Here is a 22,210-nt window from a genome sequence, read left to right as displayed (position 1 = left end):
TTGTAAATTCCTTTCGGGTTCCATTCCCATTATAAGTATGGGACTTCAACCACTTTACCAAGTGGTGACGAGGCTCATCTTCTATGTTTTACATTTCACATTTTTTTTTCCTGTAGGTCAGACTGGTCAGTGGGGAGTAGGGGAAAGGTGATAGAACTTGGACTAAACCAAGTAGAGAACAAGCGGATGTGAGAATAAATTCTCGTCTTTGTTTGATTAATTGAATGAATAACAATCTAATGTTCTGTCGACTTATATAGTCATAGAAAGATAAAACAAATTTTACTTAAACTATTACTTTAAAACCAAAAAGAAAACTATTCCTTCGCTACTAAGCTAAGTTAATTGAAAGCAAACACTAATCAAAATAATAATTATCATGTAGAGTTTTTAACTAAATAGTATTTGTATGTCGGATTATCCTCCTTGAAATATATGAGAAGTTTGGTCTCATCAAAAGGGGAACGCGGCCGCGGGGAAGGAGAATAGGGGAGTGGGAAGTAGTGCAATCGAGAACTGGTTGTCTTATCTTTTTTGTTTTTTATGGGAAGTAGGCTCTGGATGGGGAAAGAGGAACTGGTAGTCTGTCTACTTCGTGAAAAATAAGCCTTGGAAAGATAATGAAAAAGGAACGAAAGGAAAGAACTACAAACATTGGGCCTTACTGCCGAGCCCACCCAGTTGTAAAATAGCAAAACCCAATCCTCTTTGCCTCGTTATGCTTAAACCCTAGAACTGGAAATCTGTCTACTTCGTCTTTCTCCGTAGCAGCTTCAATGGCCGCGACCAACCCACCTACTGCGCCACCGTCGTCGAGTTCCAAAGTTGTAGAGAAAGCTGTCAATGCGCTTATCAAGTGGAGAGATTCCAAATTGAAGACACTGAAACCTCAACTCCTCGAGCATGACGAGTTTGTATTCCTGATTTTGACGCTCAAGAAGATCCCACAGAAAGGCCGCATCAACGCCCACAAAATTCCCCTCCCTCACCCTCTCACCGAACCCATCACCTCGGAGCTCTGCCTCATCATTGACGATCGCTCCAAATCCTATCTCACCAAGGAATCGGCCCAGAATAAGATCAAGGGCCAGAATATTCCTATCTCCAAGGTCTTGAAGCTTTCGAAGCTTAAGACCGATTACCGACCTTTCGAGGCCAAGCGGAAGCTCTGTGATTCCTACGACATGTTTTTTGCGGATAAGAGGGTGATTCCCTTGTTGCCTAGGCTGCTGGGGAGGCAGTTCTTTAAGAAGAAGAAGATTCCAGTGCCTATGGACTTGAAGCACCAGAACTGGAAAGAGCAGATTGAAAAGTCATGTGCTTCTGCGATGCTGTATTTGAGTACAGGAACTTGTAGTGTCGTGAAGGTGGCGAGGCTCTCGATGGGGAAAGAGGAAATCGTGGAGAATTTAGTGGCTGCCATCAATGGGATTGCCGAAACTGTGCCGAAGAAGTGGGGAAATGTGAGGTCTTTCCATGTGAAGTTGCTTGAGAGCTTGGCATTGCCTATTTATCAGGGTGCCCCAGGTATTGATGATATCAAGCTGAAGATACAGGGAGTGAAGGATCAAGATGTGGATTTCAAGGAGGAAGAGGGTGGAGAGGCTGTTAAGGATGAGGAAGTGGAGATGAAGAAGAAAAAGAAGGGGAGGATACATGAGGTCAGGAATATGGATAGGAATGTTGGCGGGATTTTTGATGAGGATGAAATGGGTGGTTTTGAGGGCGAGGATGGTATGAATGATACGAATGGTGAGATGGGTGGTAGTGAATTAGTGGGTATGACGAGAAAGATGGCAGATGAGGGGAAAGCTGAGGATGATAAAGTGGCAAGGAAGGCAGCTAAGGTGAAGAAAGTTGGGTTGCCCATTAATGGGACGAGTGAGGATAGCATCAAGCAAAAGAAACAAAAGAACGGCGGGTTTTCATTGAAAACTGAGGAAGTGAAGGACAAGGAAAAGAAGAAGAAAATGCTCAATGCTTTATGATTGTCTTTTTCTGTGGTATTCTAGAGGAGCTTATCGTGGTAACTTTTGAACAGGTCTTTTTGGTTGCTTGTTATATTTATGAAATTGGGTTGATCGATTACTTTATCTTGCAAGTTGTAACTTGATTGGGAGAGATTGTTGTAGCAGGTCTTTTTGGTTGATTATTTTTATGAAATTGGTTAGCAGATTAACTTGACTGTGAGATTGTTGATGATGATTTCCTTTGTTGGTTGCACAATCTCACAATTTTTGCTAAGAATGATACAATTTGGCTGATCTGTTTTGAGAAGAGATGTTAGACATTGATCTTGCAGACGCTACTCATGAAACACTTCAAGGAATTATGCGTAGCCTCTATGCATTCCAATGAAGCTGTCTGCTGTAATGCAAATCCTTCTGCAAATGCATTAGTCTATTTTCCTCTGACCTGCTCAATATACAGGGGGAAATTTACTGGAGAACAAAAACTTGTTAATTGTTTCAGCCTTCCTATTTTCTCTCTTTTTTGGATATGCTAGTCCAGTGTTCTCAATGATAAATTGCAGTTTATATGTGTTGAAGTCACATGCCTTATGCTTCACATGTGTATCATATGTGTTTAAGTTTCAACCATATGTATATGTGGCTAGAATTGTGTATTTAGAGAAGTCTAGAATTATGTATGTATATCTATATATGGGCTGCCGTGTAAAAGAGAAAATATGAATTTGATTTATGTGCATCTCTCTGTCTCTAAAACATTCAAATCACTCACCCTCTCCGAAACTCAACAATTTGGTAGTGAGTGAGAGCGTTTTTCCTCTTCCTAACAACAGATTGATCCCTCCTTTATTTTTGATATGGACATATAGATCTCTCTAGTCTCTACTCGAGAAGAGCCATTGAGACTCGAATTTAGGCTGGCTCCTCCTTTTGATAAGTCCTTTATTTCTGAATGACTTTTTGCTGCTTATTCAGTGCTGTAAAATTGCCGCTCCATGAAGAGCACAGGCAGTTAACAGATCGAGAACATATTGTGGCAACTGTGTGGCCAACCTGGATTCGTACACTTTTTTTAAAGAACCTGGTTTCTTACCCATCCGATAAATAAAATCCACAAATACAAAAGTTTTTCGTCAAAAGAGCTTTGACAGACACACATCAAATAGCCAGGCTTTTGCTGTCTTCCTTTACTCCGTGGCATTAACATTTGATAGTTGATACCTCCACGGCTCCACCTACTTCCCTGTCAAGTTCATTTACGTTTGCTTTGAGAAAGCATTTGTATCATTGCAGAATTAGATCCCTTTTATCGAATGCTTGCCAGTTGTCATGTTTTTGTTTCACTTTAATTTCATTATCATTCACTGCAGTCTGCATGCATGGACCATTCACCATCGTGGAAACTCACCTTAGATTTGTGCAGATTTTAGATCCCAACAAGATCTACATTGTATTTAGTCTTTCATTGTACACGTACGTCCAAAAATTTTCAACTTTCTTTCTTCGTCATCAGAACAAAGAGAAATTGAAACTGGAACCTCTCCCTAGTAGCTAGGCTAGTACCTAGGCTCTCGATCTCATACGGGAAATATAATAAGCAGGCTGAGTCTTTCATGCTTCATTGAGTTTACGGTTGCAACAGCTGGCCCAAGTGCCCAACCACAAGTCAGAAATAAAGTGATCACTTACATAAAATGTTTTTGATATAAATAAGCATATCAATGTTTCCCGCTATCACTCCAGTACTCCCTCCCTTTACTTCAGAATGCATGTTCCAGCCGTATTTTTATCAAAACCAATCAATCGACCACCATAAGAATGATTATCTCATGATTTGTAAAAACTTTTCCATCACAATCAAAATGGAAAACGAGCTTACCAATAATGTTTTTTCTTTGCTATCACCGTTCAAATCCACCAGATATTAGACCCTCTCAAGTTTTCGGCATAATTTTTAGTAGCTAGGCATTCGAAAGACAAGTGAAGAATGAAAGATTTGGTACAGATTTAAACGTCTTAAACAGCTCTTAATCATGTAGTGAAGCAACTAGCTAACAAGAGTACTAGGGATTCGACAAAGTTCATGTGTAGAGTGCAGCAATCTCGACTATGGCATCCGCATTATTGATACACACAGTGTCGAGTAGTTAATAGGACATATAAATGCTCCTGAAACATCCTACCAACTACATACTCCTCTACCTGCTTTATTTACTTCACCTCCTCTTAACCCTTTTTATACTTCGCCCCCGGTTCCTCCACATGAGGCGCGCAACTTCCTTTCGATATCTTCATTTCTCGTTTCTGAGTCCAAACAAAAAACAAGTGAGATGAGAAACAAGCAGGAGCGTTCCGTGTTTATATGGGTTTTGGTTGCTGGGTTGCTTGTCCAGAACTTGGCTGTTCCTGTTATGTCTCGAAGCTTTGAAAATCAAAAGAACTACTACTCACCCCCAGACCCACATTCAGGAACTCCACCAAGTGCTCTCTCTCTCTCTCTCTCTCTCTCTCTCTCTCTCTCAAACACACACACACTCATTTGCTTAACTGCACTTTATACAGTGAATTTTTTGCTAAAGATGGCCAACTGTTTCTCCAGTTACTTGCTTTAGCCTTCTATAACTTCTTCTAACAGTGTATCCACAACTGTGAGAAGAAATATGCTGTAATCAAAATAGAGGGAGACAAGGGAAAGGCTAAACTACCCTTAAGACTACCATAACATAACATAATATCTCTAACACAAACATTTCTCCCAACTTTAGTAGCAGTAGTCCAAGTCCAAACTAAGTACTTCAGATAAGCTACTTTCAATCACAAAAATGACTCATTGCAGACAGCTCTCGCATCATTGTTCGAAAGTGTGTTCTAGAGAGATACATATGCACAATCTTATGCAGAAACTCATTCTTATGCATAAGTCAAGTGTTAACTCTCTTTTCTGGCCTAAATCAGGTTCTCATGGCAGTCCACCACACAGGACCACTCCCTCACATGGTTCGAGATCACACAGTCCGGGTTCACATGGTTCAGGATGCAGCTCTGGGGGCACACCACCCTCACATGGAGGATGCAATCCAACACCATCATCTCCACCACCTTCAAGTAGCAACTGTGGAACTCCACCTAGCATGCCTACACCATCCAGGCCATCTTACAACCCTCCTCCTTCAGGAGGTGGTGGTACCTACTACCCTCCCCCAACTTCTAGCGGTGGAAGTCCTCCAACCCCGGTAATCGTAAGCCCCCCAACCACTCCAAGTATTGTTCCCAGTCCTCCTTTCATCCCTGACCCAAACACACCCTTCGGTGGTACATGCAAGTAAGTCAATAATTAAACTTTCACGTCCATGGACCACAAAGCAAGGGATTTGACATATTATTAACATGAACTGGTCTATTTAAATACCTTTTTCTGGCTTGTACAGTTACTGGAGTACTCATCCGACGGTCGTCTGGGGTCTGTTGGGCTGGTGGTCCACATTGGGAGGTGCCTTCGGAGTGCCTAGCGTTCCGGGCGTTGGCCCAAGCATGAATGTCTTGCAAGCACTTTCCAATACACGTGCAGATGGGCTTGGAGCTCTCTACAGAGAAGGAACAGCTTCGCTGCTCAACTCCATGGTGAATAGCAGGTTCCCTTTCACCACTAAACAAGTCAGGGACAACTTCATCTCTGCACTTGGCTCAAACAAGGCTGCAGCAGCTCAGGCCAGTGTCTTCAAGCTGGCCAATGAAGGCCACCTCAAGCCCTGAACCTGAATGCAGCTATCAACTTTATTTGGTCTTAGAATTTCAAGAAAGCATTTTATCTGCTGGTGTGTGCTACTTGATTAGGGTTTTATGTGATTCTTAGTATCTTACTATGGTATCTGTCATGCGACATTACATATTTTGATATTAATGTTTTAGGTATTCTAAATATTAAATGAGATTTTCATGTTTCCTTAGGCTTGAAATCTTCATATTTCCTTTGCCAGTAAAGGCAATAGATGTCTTCTCTAAAGACTGTTCAATGGGAAGGAAATGGTGGAACACCAACTGCTCCCTCTCTCAAGGACAATCTACCTATAATTCTAACAATTCAAAGGATCTCATCACAGATAATAAGAGCTTGTGGCTGTTTGTATAAACTGATTGCAGAATTGACAAGTCTAGAAAAGGACTTCTTTAAGAAGGGTGTTGTTATCATTACATTTTGAGTAATAATTACCTTTAGATCAAACGTCTAAGAAAAGTTAAGCATAACTATTTTCAACAATTGGACATTCATAATCAAACACTAATCATTTCAATTCATTATAATTTTTCACTTCATATAAGAAATCAAAGTGCCGAACACAATTTTGTATTTAGAAGTTTGTGAAAATCTTTTGGGTCCATTGACCATGTCTAGTATGTTTCTGATAACCATTAACTAGGAAGTTTTCTCTTTTAGCTAATCCTGTAATTGTAAGGCCTACCAACTAAAAACTACCATTGTAAAAAAAAAAAAAAACCTACCAACTACCAAGCATAATCGAAATTTTGCACCCCGCTCACCTGAAAAGGAATTGCCATAGGCACCTAAACCAAAATGCCATTTTTAGTGGAATGATTCAACATCAATTCTGTTCAGAAAGTGGTTAAATGATAACATAAACAATGAACGAACCCACAAATCAGACAGTTATGTCAACAATAAACGAAACCACCAATATATAAGGCAAAAGGGATAAATCAAACAAAGAAGATGAAAAGTAGCCAGAAGAATAACAAGGAATCTATAGAAGTAGCTAAACAGGCAAGCGTCAAGTTAATGCTCTTGAGAAATCTATGACATCAAACTTGTTCAGATTTCATTCCCTTGACATTTTACCAATAAATCATCAAACAATTTTTATTGATCCAAAATTTCCTTAAAACGAAAAGCGCGGTCACAAGGCTTATAAAAAAAAACTAGCAGGATATGACAACCTAAAGTGAATAAGAAATGAAGCTGATTAAGAAACAACTTCAGAAGCAGAGCTAAGACAACACGTTAAAAACTGTACAGCATCCCAAAAAAGAAAGCACAAAAAGAAGACAAAGTAACTACAAAGAAAACCCCCAAAAAATACAGGGCCTTCTTTTATGATCTAAATTCTAAAGTCATAACATTTTTTTATGACTATAAAAACCCGCATCTCTTAACTCCATTCTGAATTTCACTTGTTACACTCTTCAATTTACCTATCACATAGCATGTTGAGACAAGAAAATACTCCAGAATATTGCAATGATAACAGAGGATTCGTTTGAAACATCACTTATATACTGCATATTTATATTGCTTCAATGTTTCAAATTTAGAAAATATAGGCTAGAATGAGAGACAAACCATGAAGACGGGACGGTATGCGACACATGGTGAAATCCCTGAGTAGCTTTGAACCACTGATTAGCTCATATGAAACTCAAACCATTTAAAGATCTGCTCCGATTGCAAGCTTGTCATTTCATGGTATGCAAAAGCAAGATTTAGCTCCTCCTGAACATGATGAAACAAACTTGTATCCAGCAATTGATTCTTACTTTTACGGAGAGAATCCTTCCAACGTGTTGCACGTCCATCCTTCTTCATGTACCCATTCTCATCTACAAAGCCCTTGTCTCGGAATAGCTCAAACAACTGAGCAGAGGCTGTTCGATCAAGACCTGGGATTCTTTCGGCCAAGAAACTTGGCGTCAAGGGAAATTGGATGCATTCGACTTCAGCAACATCAATTCCTTTATTCCTTAGAACTTTTCTATATTCACTTATCTTTTGCTGCCTATACAAATCTTTGGGCATGTGAACGAAAAGGGTAGGTGGATAATCCTTGGTAATATCCATTTGATCAAACATCCCTTCAGCAATCATGAGTGTAATACAACTAAACTGCAAAATAGTTGCAAGCACAGACACAAAGGATCCACCAGAAGAAGCTCCTAAGGCCACAAGAGGAAGCCTTTCAAGCTTGTTTTTTGCAACCCACCATCTTATGATGTCTCTAACAATAGATAATTCCTTCCCATATGTCCAGCATCTGCCAGCGCTAGATACAGTAACAACAGCAAATTTCCGAGAAAGAGCATTAAGAACTAGAAGCCTTTCCTCAGGCAAGCCAATGCACTTTGGGCAGCTGGGAGATCGATCCCAGAAGTTAACAGCTCTTCCATTACATCCGTGAGCAACAAACAGAAGTGCCTTGGGAGAATCAGGTATTTGCCATATCAAATCTGTTCCATTCCTGAACTCTACAGATGGGTTAAATTGCATTGGAGAGTCAAAAATTTCCGACTTCTCCCTGGGAATTGAGGGTAAAGAAGTAAGATTTTGTCCATTATTGTGAAAGAAGAAAATCACAACTAGAAGGCTTAGAATTACAGAAGGGATAAGAACTGGGACCCTGTAGCTTTGAATTGCATGCGGCGCCTTTGATTTGTTCACATGCTTCAGCATTACTGTACCTGAGAAAATAACTCCTGATATATAAACAATAAAATAACTCCTGTTAAGAGAATAATTCGACTCCTTTTGACATCAAAATTTGTAAAATAAATACTTATCGATTCTTAAGTTTCTATCAGGGAAAAAAAATTCTCTTTGGTTTCCCGTCAAACCAACCAGACCCAGGAATGTACGATTCGTGAAGCGGCTTAGAAACCCTAATTTTCATAAAACCAACATTGATCCAAAAAAAAAAGATCAATGATCCATAGCTCAAGATCAAAGCTTTCAACATATTGAATTTGCTTAATTTGATTCTTAGAAGTAGGAACAGAAAGTAGGAGCCGCAGAGTTGATTCGGGGTACTTACCTAGTTACCTGCGATGAGATAGAGAGAAGGGTGGAAAGTGTGGATCGGCTCGAAGAGTGGAGTGTACCAGAAATGGCTACAACGACGAGTGTAGAACACGCGCTTTATTGCAAGAGAAGTATGTGGGCCGATACTTGCCCGCAAAAAAAGAAAGAAAGATAGAGACATGTGAGCCGACGACCATGGGCCAGGGTCCATGTGGGGATGACCACCTTTTATTGAAGAATGGTCCATCTTGATATACATGCAAGTGTTTACACCCAAAATTTTTTGTGCCATGAAAAATGTACTTACTCCCAAAAGTATTTACATCCACTCCTTGCAACAAAAAAAGGTATTTACAGTTTTACACTTGCTTATGAAGAAGGCAATTGTGCGAGGAAGAACTTAACTTCAAACGGGTCTTGTATCATACTAGGCATATATGATATATCATCAATGGGACTCTGTGTGTGCGTGTGAGAGATTGGTCCATTACTTGGTTGTACTATAGTCGGCATCTCTATATTTCAGTTCGCCTAATCGAAAGCTTCATTCTATTCAGGGATGGAGCCATGCTGTACGCAGGGTGCCCTTGGATTTTTTTTTTATTTTTAACATAAATATATATAATAAAATCAGATGTTATTTAAATATTAGTATTTAATTATTGACTTAGTTTATTAATCTATAATCAAATATTAATTGTAGTTAATTCAGTTAGTAATTACTTACACCAACGAGAGATGGTTGGTTGACAATCGGATAGATATATGTTAATGAGAAACATATTTTTTAGTGGCATTTAAAAAAAATATTAATTAATTTCTCTGCTATTTCACATTTAATTATTAAAACTAGTAATAATTGTACAGTGTGCTTTTAAAGCAGCATGTAAATAGCCCTTAAAATTGAACTAATTAAGTAATTATAGTTCAATTGTAGTTATTTACCCTATTATTGTATTATTTAATGATTACTGATTAACCATTAAAACTAATGATTGTAAAATATTTTTTTTTATCTTATTTGTTATCTGTCAATTCTTTATAATATAAAATAATGTATATAAATCAATTAACATGACTATGAACTTTTAATGATTAAAGAAGTCGAAGAACTCTTACTTAAAATGACAAACCATTAGGAAGAACTTCACCTGACCCTATCACTGAAAATGGTAAACGAGTGACAACAATATCCTCAACATCACTATATGGTTTTTGCGTGTGTGGGAAGAAGAATAAATAACAACAATTGTAACTGATTTGCTACGTCAAGTGGGACCATTCTCATAATCTGACAATGACCGAGATGCATGGGCTTCTCTAGTTCCACTTTAAATTTACATTTTGAAGATTGAGATTAAGATGTAGGGATTTTCCGGTATTCACATGTGAATTTATACCAAAACTAATATCTGGACTCGTGCGATGCACGAAAATAATTTTTTTTTTCATAACTTTAATGAAATATTTATCATAAAATAATCAACAGAGTTACCGAAAAGTGTGATAATTTTGTTTGTTATGAAAGATTGATCTAGAAATATATCGCTAAATAGAGATTGAGTTAATGGTATATACAGGATACACGATTCACAAGCACCATGTTTTATTTTTTGAAGTTGTTCTTACTTTAGAGAGTCTCTAGAGACATAATCATCCTGCATATCAAGGAAGGAAAATTCAATGCTTCCCTCTTTGTACGGGTTTGAGGGTATTTCTTGGAACTTCGACAAAACTTGACAATTTGAAACATAGTTACATTCCCCAATGAGAAAGCATTAACATGTTGAAACGAATACCAAAATATAGGAGTATAATTTACCGATGCAAGTCACCCACTTAACTTAAAGTTCATCAATTTCAAAAGTGGTGCCCTAACTGCGTATAGTGCACATTGCCTATTGTAGCAGTATTTCAATCCAAGCTTTCTAGTATCTGATGACCACCCAATTAAAATCAAATATTGATAAGAGCTTCAAGTAAATGGAGTCCACACGACTTGGCCAATGCCCAAAGTCTTTTTGATCCCTTTAACAGCTTGTACCTATCCACTGCTAACACAGTCTAGTGAATCTGTCATGCTCACATAAAAAGAGTAGCTTAACTAATAAAATTGCATCTTAAAATAGATAAAGAGAGGCAGCATGAAACCTGTCAACACTAATGCAAAGAGCTGCATAAGAAAATTTATCCTAATCTACTACGATTTTTTTAAATTCAAACCAATAGAATGAATTCTTCCTAAATGAGTGAATCTCAAATCAGTGGTTGCTTGTTTGAGGGTTCCTAAAACAGCAACATAAGCAAAATCAAGCATAGTTTTCACAAAATAAAGTGAAACTAACCATTAGAAGCAGTTTTTCCCCCCCAAATTTAAGACAAAGCACTTATGTTGTTATGCAAGTCAAACCCCCGACTTAACTCAACATTGTGAATGGAATGATTGCTGGGCTAGCATCCTCAGAGCATCCATGCATGCTAATTCACCTTCCCATGGAAGGTTCTGTGCAAATCAATGTAACCTAACTTTCTAGTAACAGTGATGATAATCATTAATAAGCACATTACTTGTTGCAGTGAAACCATATTGTTTGCAGGAGTTGAAAAAAATATTAGAAAACTTTCAAAAACATATTACATGAAAACAACATCCTTCCTTTCTGATATGAGACATTTCCAAAGGAAAAAAAAAGCAACAGAAGAATCATTCATACCTTCTTATACTCAAATGATCATACAACTAATTTCTGTATTGGTTCTTCCGTGCTTTTATGGTCTAATGGAAAATAAACATGTTGAGGACAAATGAAACCAAGTAAAGATGGTGCAGTTCTCATAAAAAATCTAAGTAAACAAACGTACCATAGAATTTGAGTATGGAGCCTCTAACTGTCTTGGAAAACCATAAAACACTGAAACACATTAAGATCGAACAATTTTCAACTTTTAAGACTCATGTTTTCATTGTTTGGTTGGCTCTTACATCTTTCTTTCACCACCTTCACCTGTGGCCCTAATGCAGTTTAGAAGGACTGTTGATACGTTATTCCTACCAGAGGTGGGACTTCCATCACCGTCCTGAACTCTTCGTCACTCTCCAACCTGGTATCACAATCCAACAACAATTTAGAGAATAAAGCTCATAATTATTTTTAAAATTTGCAACAGAGGAAATGGTGCAAATCGCCTAGAATGGTCTCTGAGAAGCGATTATCAGCAAATAAAACTCATAACAAACCCCAAATCACAGAGAGGTTCAAGATGAATAACAGAAATCCAGGATAACAATCAAACAAATCCAAGAACATTTTTAAGGTAAAAATTCATATCAATCGATGCAATAAAAAGAATTGTTTGGATTGAATTGGGCACCTGATTCCTTCTCAAGAACACCAAATTGAACACTCAAGAATCGATCAGGCAAAAGCAAAGCTCCTGCCAAAAAAAAACAATCAAAACCAACAGTAATCATCAAGGTTATAGTGAATGTAATGCACTTGATATCGATATAAAGAATGTATAGAACTTTCCAGTACATTAACAAACATGCCTTCTTTGTTAAGCTATTGGCACATTACCTGGTATTTATTTAATCATTGTCTAACTTATTAAGCATCGATTACTGAGCATTTGTCAACAGTCCCATGAAAATGCAATCGTTTGGGCCATAAATGTGATGCCCAATTGACCGATTGCTTGCTCTGTAACATAAAAACATCAGAATATCAGTTTAAACCTTAATCTTCGCTTAAACATCTCTAAAGACAACAATTTTAAATGAAGGATTAATAACTTTAAACTGATAACACAAAAAATTAATGAAATAAATATTACAAACGTCATAAAACATAGAAACACATAGTGTAAATGCAGGAGCAGGGAGCTTATTGTCAAGACAGCTAGCAAGAGAACTGGACAGGTGGATGTCTTCAGGGCCTGCCCAAGATATTGATAATGAAGTGAGACCTTTTCAGTATCAGAAAAATCACCGAAGGTAACTTGACCTGTACTCTGGATATTGCTTCGTTCGCTCCTAGAACAAATCGGCCTTTTGTGTTTCTTCTGGTTTTTTTGTTTCTCTCCACGCTTCAATCTAAGGATTGTATGAGTTGTAAAAAAGTCAAAGTGAGGGGAAGAACCCAATTATCCATACCAAAGAGCACATGCATCTACAAAACCCAAACAATTACAGATAGCCGAGAATAGAGGAAGAACCCAATTATCCATACCAAAAAGCACATGCACCTACAAAAACCCAAACGATTATCTGAAATAGATAGCCGAAAATGGATAAAGGCCAACGCTTAGAAAAGAGGAGAGAGCCTAATGTGCTGAGAAGGAAACGTGACAGCGTGAAATATCTTTTTTCCTCAACGGAGATCTTCGCGTTAGTTATCAAAATCGATTTGAATATTTAAAATTGCTGACTATATGATAATAGTTAGTTTTTAGGTGTATTTACATAACTAAGATTTTTAATTATTATTAAGTTTTTACATTTAAAATATGTGTGTTTTAATTTATTTTCAAAATACTTAAAGGATTAAAAAATGTTTAAATATGTTTATCGTTATTATAGTCTATAATTATCTTAATTTAAAAGTTTAATTTTTATTGGAATGGTAATAAAGAATAATCTTACATGATAAGGATCATTTTAAATGGTTGTTAGATGAAGGAATAGAAATATGTTACGGTTCTGAAAAATACCTGAAAAATAATAAGAATCAAAAAATCCAAAAAAAACACTTGGAGGTTTGGGAGGGAAAAACTGTGAAGTTGTATTCTACTTTTATTTATATATATATATATATAGATTTACATAGGCACAAGTAAATTTGATTTGTCAGAAATAATTTTATATTCCAACAAACAAGCATAATTTTCATATGGATATTGATAACGGATGTCCTTGAGACACAAACTAAGGATTTTAAACTTTCAATCACTGCACATTATCTGCCTGTTTGACACAACAGAAGTGGAAGCGGATCCGTTGGCGCTTTATAAACTCCCATTGGGAGCTTATAAAGCGGTTTCGGCTGTCCACTTTTTTTTTTTCAAAAAGCAACGTGGGGCCCACACTAGCCCCACGAATCATATTAGTTTTTTTTGATTAAAAACAATTGAGGACCACAGTTATATTAATATTTTTATTAATATATTACTCACATAAATTCGTTATTAATATATTATAACATTTTATCCACATGAAATCCGTGTAATATTATAACAGTTTATTCATTTTTCTTTAAAATTTATACTTAAGATTTAAGTAATAAATCATATTTATTAAATTAAATTTTAAGATTAAATTATTAACAACATTATTTTAAAATATAAATTTTAATAAATTAATTATTTTATTAATAAAATTAATTATGCTTAAACTTAAACTTAATTTTGATAAAATTATATTGATTATATTCATCTAATATTAAATTTAATAACAAATTTTAATATAAAAATAAAAAATATAATATTATAATATTTTTATTCCACAACTTTTCTTCTACCGTCAGTTTTTAGTTCACCAAACACCTCACAACATATTTCATAACTTTAAGCTCAGCATATTTTTCACAGTATTTCCGTTAGCATTGAAAATCCAGCTTTCCGCTCTGTCAAACAGAGCCCATATGTGATAAAATACTCTCTCACCTAATTAAATTGTAACATATATGTTGTCCATAATGCTGTGACTATTTGGTTCAATTCTTACTGATAGCATTTAAGCTATTGAAAATGTCATGTCAAATTGTATACAATAGTACTATGTATTTTACAAAAGTAATTAATTAGTGAATATTTCTATATTCCAATGGTGTTTGGTTCAGTGGAGAGTGAGGGATGAATATATTTAGAATACCGTTAAAAAAGGTGGGTAGGGAGTTTTTATTTTTCAAAAATACTCCAGAAAATATTACCAAAATGCCCCTTCAAATGTTCAAATGCTCATGTAAGCATGGTGTTTGGTTGAAAAATAACATTTATGCTAGAAACTTGAAATACTTTACCAAACCCAAAGGATAATCAAGTCGGCCATTGCCTGTCATTGTATATAAAAAAGGAAAAAGGAAAATTGTCCTTTTTTTTTTTTCCCCTTTTTTCTCTTTCTATATTTATCTCGGTAAGCGCATTCAAAACTCAATCAGCAAGGCTTGAAGTTCTCAACCAAAAACCATCGTTCTCTATCTCGAAGAAATTTCTCTCAATTCTCACTTTGGACACAGAAAAATGTCAGATTCCTCAGTTGCAGCTCGTGGTCGTTTGGCAGTGCTCTCCGCTCATCTGGCGGCGGCTGCTTCTCTTGTCTGCTCCGACGAACCTTATTCCGCCGTCCTCGAGCCATACTTCGTCTCATCTCAGACCATGGTCCCATCTCTCCCTAACCTTAAGGGCGCCTTAACCGTCGTCGACGATCGCACAGGCAAAAGTTACCAGATTAAGGTCTCCCCTGAAGGCACCGTGAAGGCCACTGATCTAAAAAAGGTGTAGCTAAATATTTGTTAATTAACTGATTTCATTCCAAATTCATTGCTGATTAAATTCGGATTGCTTCGAATTTCGTTTTATAACTGATTTCATCCTAAATTCATTACTGATTAAATCCTGATTGCTTCGGATTTCGTTTTATCGGAAGGTGTCTATGAGGAACATTGTAAACTTAGATCTTGAACTCAATTGTCTTTGTCTATGAGGAGTGTGTTTATAAGGGAGGGACCAGCTTGTTTTTCAGTGGCGTATGTATTTGAATCCTTTACTTTCCTTCCTTTCATCTGATACAATCATGATAAGATTACCGGATGTGATGTGCTTTACTCTTTCTTCTTAGTCAGTATTAATTTTGTGCAAGAATATTTCACTTATTACACTTAATTAACAGATCACTACAGGAAAGAATGACAAGGGGCTCAAACTTTATGATCCAGGCTACCTCAACACAGCTCCTGTACGTTCGTCCATTTGTTACATTGATGGGGATGAGGGCATCCTCAGATATAGAGGCTACCCAATTGAAGAGCTGGCCGAGAGTAGTACCTATTTGGAAGTTGCCTACCTTTTGAGTAAGTGATGGGGATTTAATAATATTCTTATTTGTGATAAACAGAAGAGGAACAGCATAGTTATTTCATTTTTGTGCGGGGTTCTTTAATGTAGATATAGTGAGCGAAATGGCTCCCTTCCAAGTCTCCCAATGCCTAGACAAAGACATGTATCTGGCAACTATAATTTACGCTGTCCATTTCTCTGCACTCAAGCATTTCTTGCGTTTCAGCTTCTGTTATCAAATTAATGTTAATTTCTCTTCTCAGTGTATGGAAATTTGCCATCAGCGAGTCAGTTAGCAGACTGGGAATTTGCTGTTTCTCAGCATTCAGCTGTGCCACAAGGAGTTCTGGTGCGCTTCTCTCAGTTTCTTCCTCTGTTACTCTCTTAAAGTAACAATAATACATGTTCTAGGCCACTGACATTGACTTTTTTGATCCCATGTTGCTGTTTTTTGTCTGTTGTTGACCATAAATTAGTTTTTAATCAGTGCTTCTGGATACACAATATATGCGCTTAACTGTAGATGTTACTATGTGGTGTCTTAATGTTTCATGAGGAAACTGTATTTGCCAAAATAACCATTGTTTAAGGCTACCACATAGGATTTGGGTTCAGGAAGGGCAGGATGTCAAAAGTATAATAATATTTTTTGCTTGCTACAATAGTGAAACATAAGCTGCCATATGGCGTTAAGTTAACATGAATTTATTATTTCTGACTAAATGTTTTTTCTAGGATATCATACAATCAATGCCACATGATGCACATCCAATGGGTGTACTTGTCAGTGCAATGAGTGCTCTTTCTGTCTTTCATCCAGATGCCAACCCTGCTCTAAGAGTAAGTTGCTCTTTTTTCACTTCACTCTGTCTTTACAGTTGTTTATGAATGGACATGATTGCTAGAATACTTCAACATATAGCTTCTGCAAGCTGCAGTGTATGTGGCAGTTCCATCTTCAGCAGAAATAGTTTGCTTATTTGATCTTGCATTGCATTACCATAACAAGAAGAAAATCAATTTAAAGAAACATAGATTGTTCTTGTGACTCAGATTGAAACTTCTGTTGATGTCATCAGGTTTACATTAATTTCTAATCTATTCTTTATTGACATAGGGCCAGGATCTTTACCAGTCAAAACAAGTGAGAGAGAAGCAAATTGTACGCATTTTTGGAAAGGTCAGTATTTTGATTTGTCTTCTCTTGCTTTTGTTCCTTGCCTTATATGACAAGCCAATCAGTAGCGATCATGCCAAACTGCCTTTATTAAAGGTGGGATTACATTTTTTTATCTACAACCTGTGTACTTATATCCTTTCAAACTTTTTATGTTTCATACCTGGACCTATGGCTAGTCACTTATTTGCAGTATAGCAACTACCCCTATATAAAATTGGTACTTTATTTGCAGGCGCCAACCATTGCCGCAGCAGCTTATTTAAGAATGGCTGGAAGACCTGCAGTTCTTCCTTCCAATAACCTTTCTTATGCGGAGAACTTTCTCTACATGCTAGATTCATTGTATGCTCTTCCAGAATCTTTTGCTCCATCCAATACTCCTTCTTTTTTTTTTTTTGCATATGTAGTTAAGCGCACTGTTTTTTTTGCTGACAAGATTTCATTGCAACTTTGCAGGGGCAATAGGTCTTATAAACCTAATCCTCGGCTGGCTCGAGTTTTAGATGTTCTCTTCATACTGCATGCGGAACATGAAATGAACTGCTCTACAGCTGCCGCCCGGCATCTTGCATCAAGGTATGCATCTTAATAACACTTGAATAACGGAAATAGTTTGTTACATGTTGTGCAATGATTGCAAGCGTACAAATCGTTCCAACTAATAAAGTGAATGAGTAGAGTATCATTCCCACGAGGATGTGTTGACAATTCAATTGAATACTAATTTTGGCTTTACTTACACTATTTGGAGAATCGAAGTGGTTGTTTGTTTGTTAACTAACACTAAGCAAGTAATTAAGTAATTAACAAGTGAACTACCTTGGTTTGTTAACCCTTAATTCCCTATTCAATCATTGACAATCGATTTCCCTATTCTATTCAATGTTCTATTCCTAGATACATCAAAAGTATTCTCAACACTAATCCTTGTTATTCCTAAGCAAGGTTGTCAAATCGAATCGAATCGTATGGATCGATTAACCAAAATTCTGAATCGTGAATCGTAATATTCACTTAATTTTTAATAATATATTGAAAATATATGTATATTCATATAAATTAAATATATATTCATATAGATTAAATTGGTGATACTAAAAATTAGATTTATAACAATCTAAAATGAATTTTATTACATTATGTCTCGTATAGTCTAAAATCTAAAAATTATACATCACAAAATAAAAATGTTTAGTCTTTGAAAGGGAGAAATTATTGTTGGTTAGATGGGTTTATAGATTAAAATGGTGGGTGGGTGTTGGGTGGGAGGTTTCTTGTGAGGTGCAAGGGTGGATGGGGGGGGGGGGGACTGCACTGGGCTGTAGCCCAATGCAGGTTTTTAAAAAAAAAATGAAATATACTTATACAGATATATATAGATGATGACTTTCCAGAGGAGCTAGCGAAGAATAGGAGAGGAAATGAAGAGAGAGAGAAAAGAGCAGCTGAAGGGTGGGCATTAATGTGGTGGGTTGTGATTACGTGGCATGTGGTTTGTCTAAAGAAGGGGACCACCATCAATTCATCATCATTATTATCTGGGCTGTAAATGCATACTAGATTTCGTGTGCGGTGTAGGTGCCTTGAGTAGCAACCAACCCATCTAACATTTCTGTATTTAACATGAAAGATAATACCATATATATTATTTATAATTAATATGGTCTTATAGCTTTTTCCCTTTGGTAAGATATATTAATTAAAAATAATTTTAATTAAGTCAACTATGAAATATTGAAATGTTAAGACAACACTTTGCAACAAAATGGGCGATGAATTTTTTTGTAGATTGTATGGTTCTTTACATTGAACGATAATTTGTTGAGAGTCAATTTAGATTCATTAATAGATGATTTCGTCAATTTCAATATGTATTTATGCTAACATTTTGGGTTATTTTATTCTACCAAATATCAAGATAAATGTATATCGATAATATCAGTTTAAACAAGTGTAATGTTGTAAATAGCCCTAAAAAATATTTTTGGGGGATTTGCCCCCGAACCCCCTCAACTTTTCATGGCCCCCCCCCCCACTGAGTCCTGGCTCTGCCCTTGGTGAGGTGGGACCCACATGTATAGGCAAACGAAGAATCCTTTTGTCTTAAATTGCTGTCTACGTTGCATGTATTTATTGACACTTATAGCATATTGGTCGCATGGTATGTGTACTACAATTACAACACAAAAATGATATCAGACTTTGTGTTTTGGGTTTGACCAAACAAGATAAAAATGATGCCGTTGTGTTATTTTTATTTAAAAAATAATAATATCATAGATTTCCATCTCTTGTCGTCGTCTTCCTCAATGTATCAGTCGTCTGAGACTCTGAATCATTTGTAATTTGTTTCGCACAATTCATCATACAATGCGATTCAACTAAGGAGTCGTATCTTTTTTGTTAAAAGTCGAAACGAATCGCATGAATCAAATCGCTATTCATGCGATTCTAACAACACTGTTCCTAAGAATCATATTCAAATATTGAAAGCCTATTAAGAACGGTGGATAATCATGTTGCGATTGCATAAGTATTCACCTATATTCCTATGGTTCATGTAACCTATGTCATCTATGGTGAGAGCAACCCTAGGTATCTCCTTCCGGTCTCAACCTAGGCAAAACATCATTCTGGTGGTGATCAAGCACTCAAAAGTATTAAGAACATCCATAGACAATCAACAAGAAAGAGAAATCAAGAATCACAAACCAAGTTCATTCAACATTCAAAGTGGAGCTCTATTAGGGCCCTAACGAGAGGATTAGTTCCTCATAGAGTTCAAATACACAATAAGAGAATCAATGGCAGTCTTTAATACGAGAGAAAGAGAAAACCCCTTCTTCCCAAGCTCCAATGGCTGCCCTCTTGTGTGTCTCTAGGCCCTAGCCTCCAAGAATGAGGCAAAAAGCTATTCTTCGCCCTTTTATACTTCCCCAAACCCCTATGCCGTTTCTATTACAAGTGTGTATTGTTTTGGGTCGGACCTACTTGAGTGTGCGGCTTTTTCTCGAAATCTGCGCAATGCTGTGAATAATGTTCCTTTTAGCAAGCTTCAAAATACTCGGATCGATCTGACTTGATTTCCGATCGATCTAAAAAGTCCCTAGAGTGATTTCTCTACTTTTTGCTCACTTTCTTCCATGCATGCCAAAAACTAGACAAAAACACATTTAATGGGTGCACAAATGTATGTATATAATCGGCACATCATTACACTTTAGTGCTTCTACTTGCAGTGGTGTTGATGTGTACACTGCCCTTGCTGGAGCGGTCGGAGCTCTGTACGGTCCTCTTCATGGTGGAGCAAATGAGGTATGCATAATGACAATGTGTTTTCTATCATGAGTTCTTTTTCTTGTGTCTAGGAACTGCAAACAGAATCTGCATCATGTACATCTTATACCTTAGTGAAAACAGTCACACTTCTGATCTTTTTGCTAACCAAACTCCCCTTCTTCTTTTATGGCTGGACTTATGTTTTATGGTCAGTGGCTAACAGTGGCTAAGCTATCGATTACCTTAATTATTGTAGGCTGTGCTTAAGATGCTGAGTGAAATTGGATCGATTGAAAATATTCCAGACTTCATTGAGGGTGTGAAAAACAGGTGATTTAGTTACATCTATTGGTTTATCTCCCAGACAGGTCGTGATGACTGAATTTGCTTGCAGTGTTGTATGTGATTTTTTACCATGAAGTTTTAATTGTTATTATTTGATAACCCACATTTTTTAGGAAGCGAAAGATGTCAGGTTTTGGCCATCGAGTGTACAAAAACTATGATCCAAGAGCAAAGGTCATAAGGAAACTTGCAGAGGAAGTATTTTCTATTGTTGGCCGTGATCCTCTTATTGAGGTCTCTGTCTGACCTTCAAATATGGTTATTTATGGCGGGGGAGTGCAAATCCTCTTTCTGTTGTTTATTTGGACTTCTCTCATTCAAAGTTATGTTTGATTTTTGTAATGGGTTGTCTGCAGGTGGCCGTTGCTTTGGAGAAGGCTGCACTATCTGATGAGTATTTTATTAAAAGGAAGCTATATCCAAATGTCGATTTTTACTCTGGTTTGATATATAGGTACGTATGTGATGTCATAGAATTCGTACCCATTTAGTATAACAACTGGATGTACGCATTCTGATGTTGTGGGTCCTTAATTTTCCTCCTCCTTTAATCTGGCCAACAAATTACAACATACTTTTTATACAGGGCAATGGGTTTCCCAACAGAGTTCTTTCCTGTTTTATTTGCGATTCCTCGAATGGCTGGGTACTTGGCACACTGGTGTGAATCTTTGGATGATCCTGATACAAAGATAATGAGACCACAGCAGGTTACTTCCCGACTTTTCTGAACATTCGTTCATGATTTCCTTCTTTCGGATAAATATATCATTACGGCTATATGTCCGTTTGTAACCTTGAGATAGTGGTCTTGTCTGTCATCTAGTGAATGAATAATGTTATTTCCTCGAATGAATGGCAGTAAAGACCTAGGAAAACATTGGAAGCAGGGAAAGTATATTACAATCGTAAATAATACTAGAAGTGAGTGGGTAGGGTGGTGACCCACCAAATAGTTTTTGTGATTCCTAACTTCCTTGGCTACATAGATTATCTTATTGTGAACTGACTATTTTGTCAATGGTCTTCTTTATATCATTTTACGAATCTCTTAAAACATCTCAGGTTTATACTGGAGTGTGGCTGCAACATTATATGCCGCTCAAGGAACGGATGGCATCAACAGATGCGGATAGGCGTGGTCAGGTGTCCATTTCAAATGCCAGTAGGAGGCGTCTGTCTGGATCTGGGGCGTAGGATTCATAATTATTCTATTAGAGGAGGGGGGAAAGAGAAATAAATGATGATTATATCAAATAAGAAATAGGCACACAACATTGTATGTTGCCTGCTTGGAATGTTTTCAGCTGTAGCAGTTCCATTACATTCGCTTTTAGATAAGTTGCTGCACAATTGACAGCACTATTTGCGACTCTGGTGCTTTCTTGGGATGTTGAGTTTTATTTGCAGTAGTTAGTCCATATTCAATACAACTTTCTTTGTAATCCATACCGTGTACTTTCCCTAACGATCATAAATTGTTATAATAATAAAATTTGTGAAAAAAATAGTCAATAAATATGTTACAAAGAACAACAATTTTTTTTTTCGCAATTAACAACGGAAATGGTTTGGAAT

The 22,210-nt window shown here is 36.8% G+C and overlaps 4 protein-coding genes and 1 long non-coding RNA gene across 12 annotated transcripts; 3 read left to right on the top strand and 2 right to left on the bottom strand.

The window, feature by feature from the left end:
• Positions 1-412: 412 nt before the first annotated feature.
• Positions 413-2,185, top strand: LOC119984233 (ribosomal L1 domain-containing protein 1-like). Its single transcript, XM_038828081.1, has one exon. It carries the CDS (start codon positions 777-779, stop codon positions 1,986-1,988), a length of 1,212 nt encoding a protein of 403 aa, XP_038684009.1. The 5' UTR covers positions 413-776; the 3' UTR covers positions 1,989-2,185.
• Positions 2,186-3,896: 1,711 nt separating this feature from the next.
• Positions 3,897-6,474, top strand: LOC119984235 (protodermal factor 1-like). The gene is made up of 3 exons (XM_038828086.1): positions 3,897-4,451; positions 4,926-5,292; positions 5,399-6,474. The coding sequence occupies exons 1-3, from the start codon at positions 4,301-4,303 to the stop codon at positions 5,721-5,723; spliced, it is 843 nt and encodes a 280-aa protein (XP_038684014.1). The 5' UTR covers positions 3,897-4,300; the 3' UTR covers positions 5,724-6,474.
• On the bottom strand, positions 5,590-8,928 carry LOC119984234. Of its 6 annotated transcripts, XR_005464841.1 has the most exons (4): positions 8,789-8,928; positions 7,327-8,453; positions 6,510-6,577; positions 5,591-5,725 (listed from the first exon to the last, which is right to left on the bottom strand). XR_005464841.1 is itself a non-coding variant. In XM_038828084.1 (3 exons), the coding sequence occupies exons 2-3, from the start codon at positions 8,394-8,396 to the stop codon at positions 7,387-7,389; spliced, it is 909 nt and encodes a 302-aa protein (XP_038684012.1). In that variant the 5' UTR covers positions 8,397-8,453; positions 8,789-8,928; the 3' UTR covers positions 7,106-7,386. The 6 variants fall into 6 exon arrangements, 4 of the variants coding, with proteins under 4 accessions (XP_038684012.1, XP_038684013.1, XP_038684011.1 ...); XR_005464840.1 differs by lacking the exon at positions 6,510-6,577 and having other exon boundaries at positions 5,590-5,725; XM_038828084.1 differs by lacking the exons at positions 5,591-5,725; positions 6,510-6,577 and having other exon boundaries at positions 7,106-8,275; positions 8,377-8,453.
• A 1,553-nt stretch (positions 8,929-10,481) lies between these two features.
• LOC119984743 lies at positions 10,482-13,144 on the bottom strand. Of its 3 annotated transcripts, none has more exons than XR_005464964.1 (4): positions 13,005-13,144; positions 12,354-12,868; positions 12,148-12,210; positions 10,482-11,877 (listed from the first exon to the last, which is right to left on the bottom strand). It is a non-coding gene; the product is annotated as an uncharacterized LOC119984743 (long non-coding RNA). The 3 variants fall into 3 exon arrangements; XR_005464965.1 differs by having other exon boundaries at positions 12,354-12,476; positions 12,780-13,111; XR_005464963.1 differs by having other exon boundaries at positions 12,354-13,111.
• Positions 13,145-14,915: 1,771 nt separating this feature from the next.
• LOC119984604 (citrate synthase, glyoxysomal-like) lies at positions 14,916-22,140 on the top strand. The gene is made up of 13 exons (XM_038828633.1): positions 14,916-15,267; positions 15,662-15,842; positions 16,092-16,177; positions 16,564-16,668; positions 16,946-17,008; positions 17,241-17,350; positions 17,465-17,584; positions 20,248-20,323; positions 20,544-20,617; positions 20,746-20,866; positions 20,989-21,086; positions 21,219-21,342; positions 21,698-22,140. Exons 1-13 carry the CDS (start codon positions 15,013-15,015, stop codon positions 21,827-21,829), a joined length of 1,545 nt encoding a protein of 514 aa, XP_038684561.1. The 5' UTR covers positions 14,916-15,012; the 3' UTR covers positions 21,830-22,140.
• Positions 22,141-22,210: the final 70 nt, after the last annotated feature.

This window comes from Tripterygium wilfordii, chromosome 18 (assembly GCF_013401445.1).
Source record: "Tripterygium wilfordii isolate XIE 37 chromosome 18, ASM1340144v1, whole genome shotgun sequence".
Taxonomy (NCBI): Eukaryota; Viridiplantae; Streptophyta; class Magnoliopsida; order Celastrales; family Celastraceae; genus Tripterygium; species Tripterygium wilfordii.
The sequence above is the reverse complement of the archived record's forward strand: the minus strand, read 5'-3'. Positions and strand labels throughout refer to the sequence as shown.

Bases quoted from the DNA above. Each gene is read 5' to 3' on its own strand.
- LOC119984235 (XM_038828086.1), top strand. From the start codon at position 4,301: ATGAGAAACAAGCAGGAGCGTTCCGTGTTTATATGGGTTTTGGTTGCT. The intron at 4,452-4,925 runs GTGCTCTCTCTC...GGCCTAAATCAG, and splicing joins ACATTCAGGAACTCCACCAA to GTTCTCATGGCAGTCCACCA. The intron at 5,293-5,398 runs GTAAGTCAATAA...TGGCTTGTACAG, and splicing joins CCCTTCGGTGGTACATGCAA to TTACTGGAGTACTCATCCGA.
- LOC119984233 (XM_038828081.1), top strand. From the start codon at position 777: ATGGCCGCGACCAACCCACCTACTGCGCCACCGTCGTCGAGTTCCAAA.
- LOC119984604 (XM_038828633.1), top strand. From the start codon at position 15,013: ATGTCAGATTCCTCAGTTGCAGCTCGTGGTCGTTTGGCAGTGCTCTCC. The intron at 16,669-16,945 runs GTAAGTTGCTCT...TTATTGACATAG, and splicing joins ATGCCAACCCTGCTCTAAGA to GGCCAGGATCTTTACCAGTC. The intron at 20,867-20,988 runs GTCTCTGTCTGA...GGTTGTCTGCAG, and splicing joins GCCGTGATCCTCTTATTGAG to GTGGCCGTTGCTTTGGAGAA.
- LOC119984234 (XM_038828083.1), bottom strand. From the start codon at position 8,430: ATGCTGAAGCATGTGAACAAATCAAAGGCGCCGCATGCAATTCAAAGC.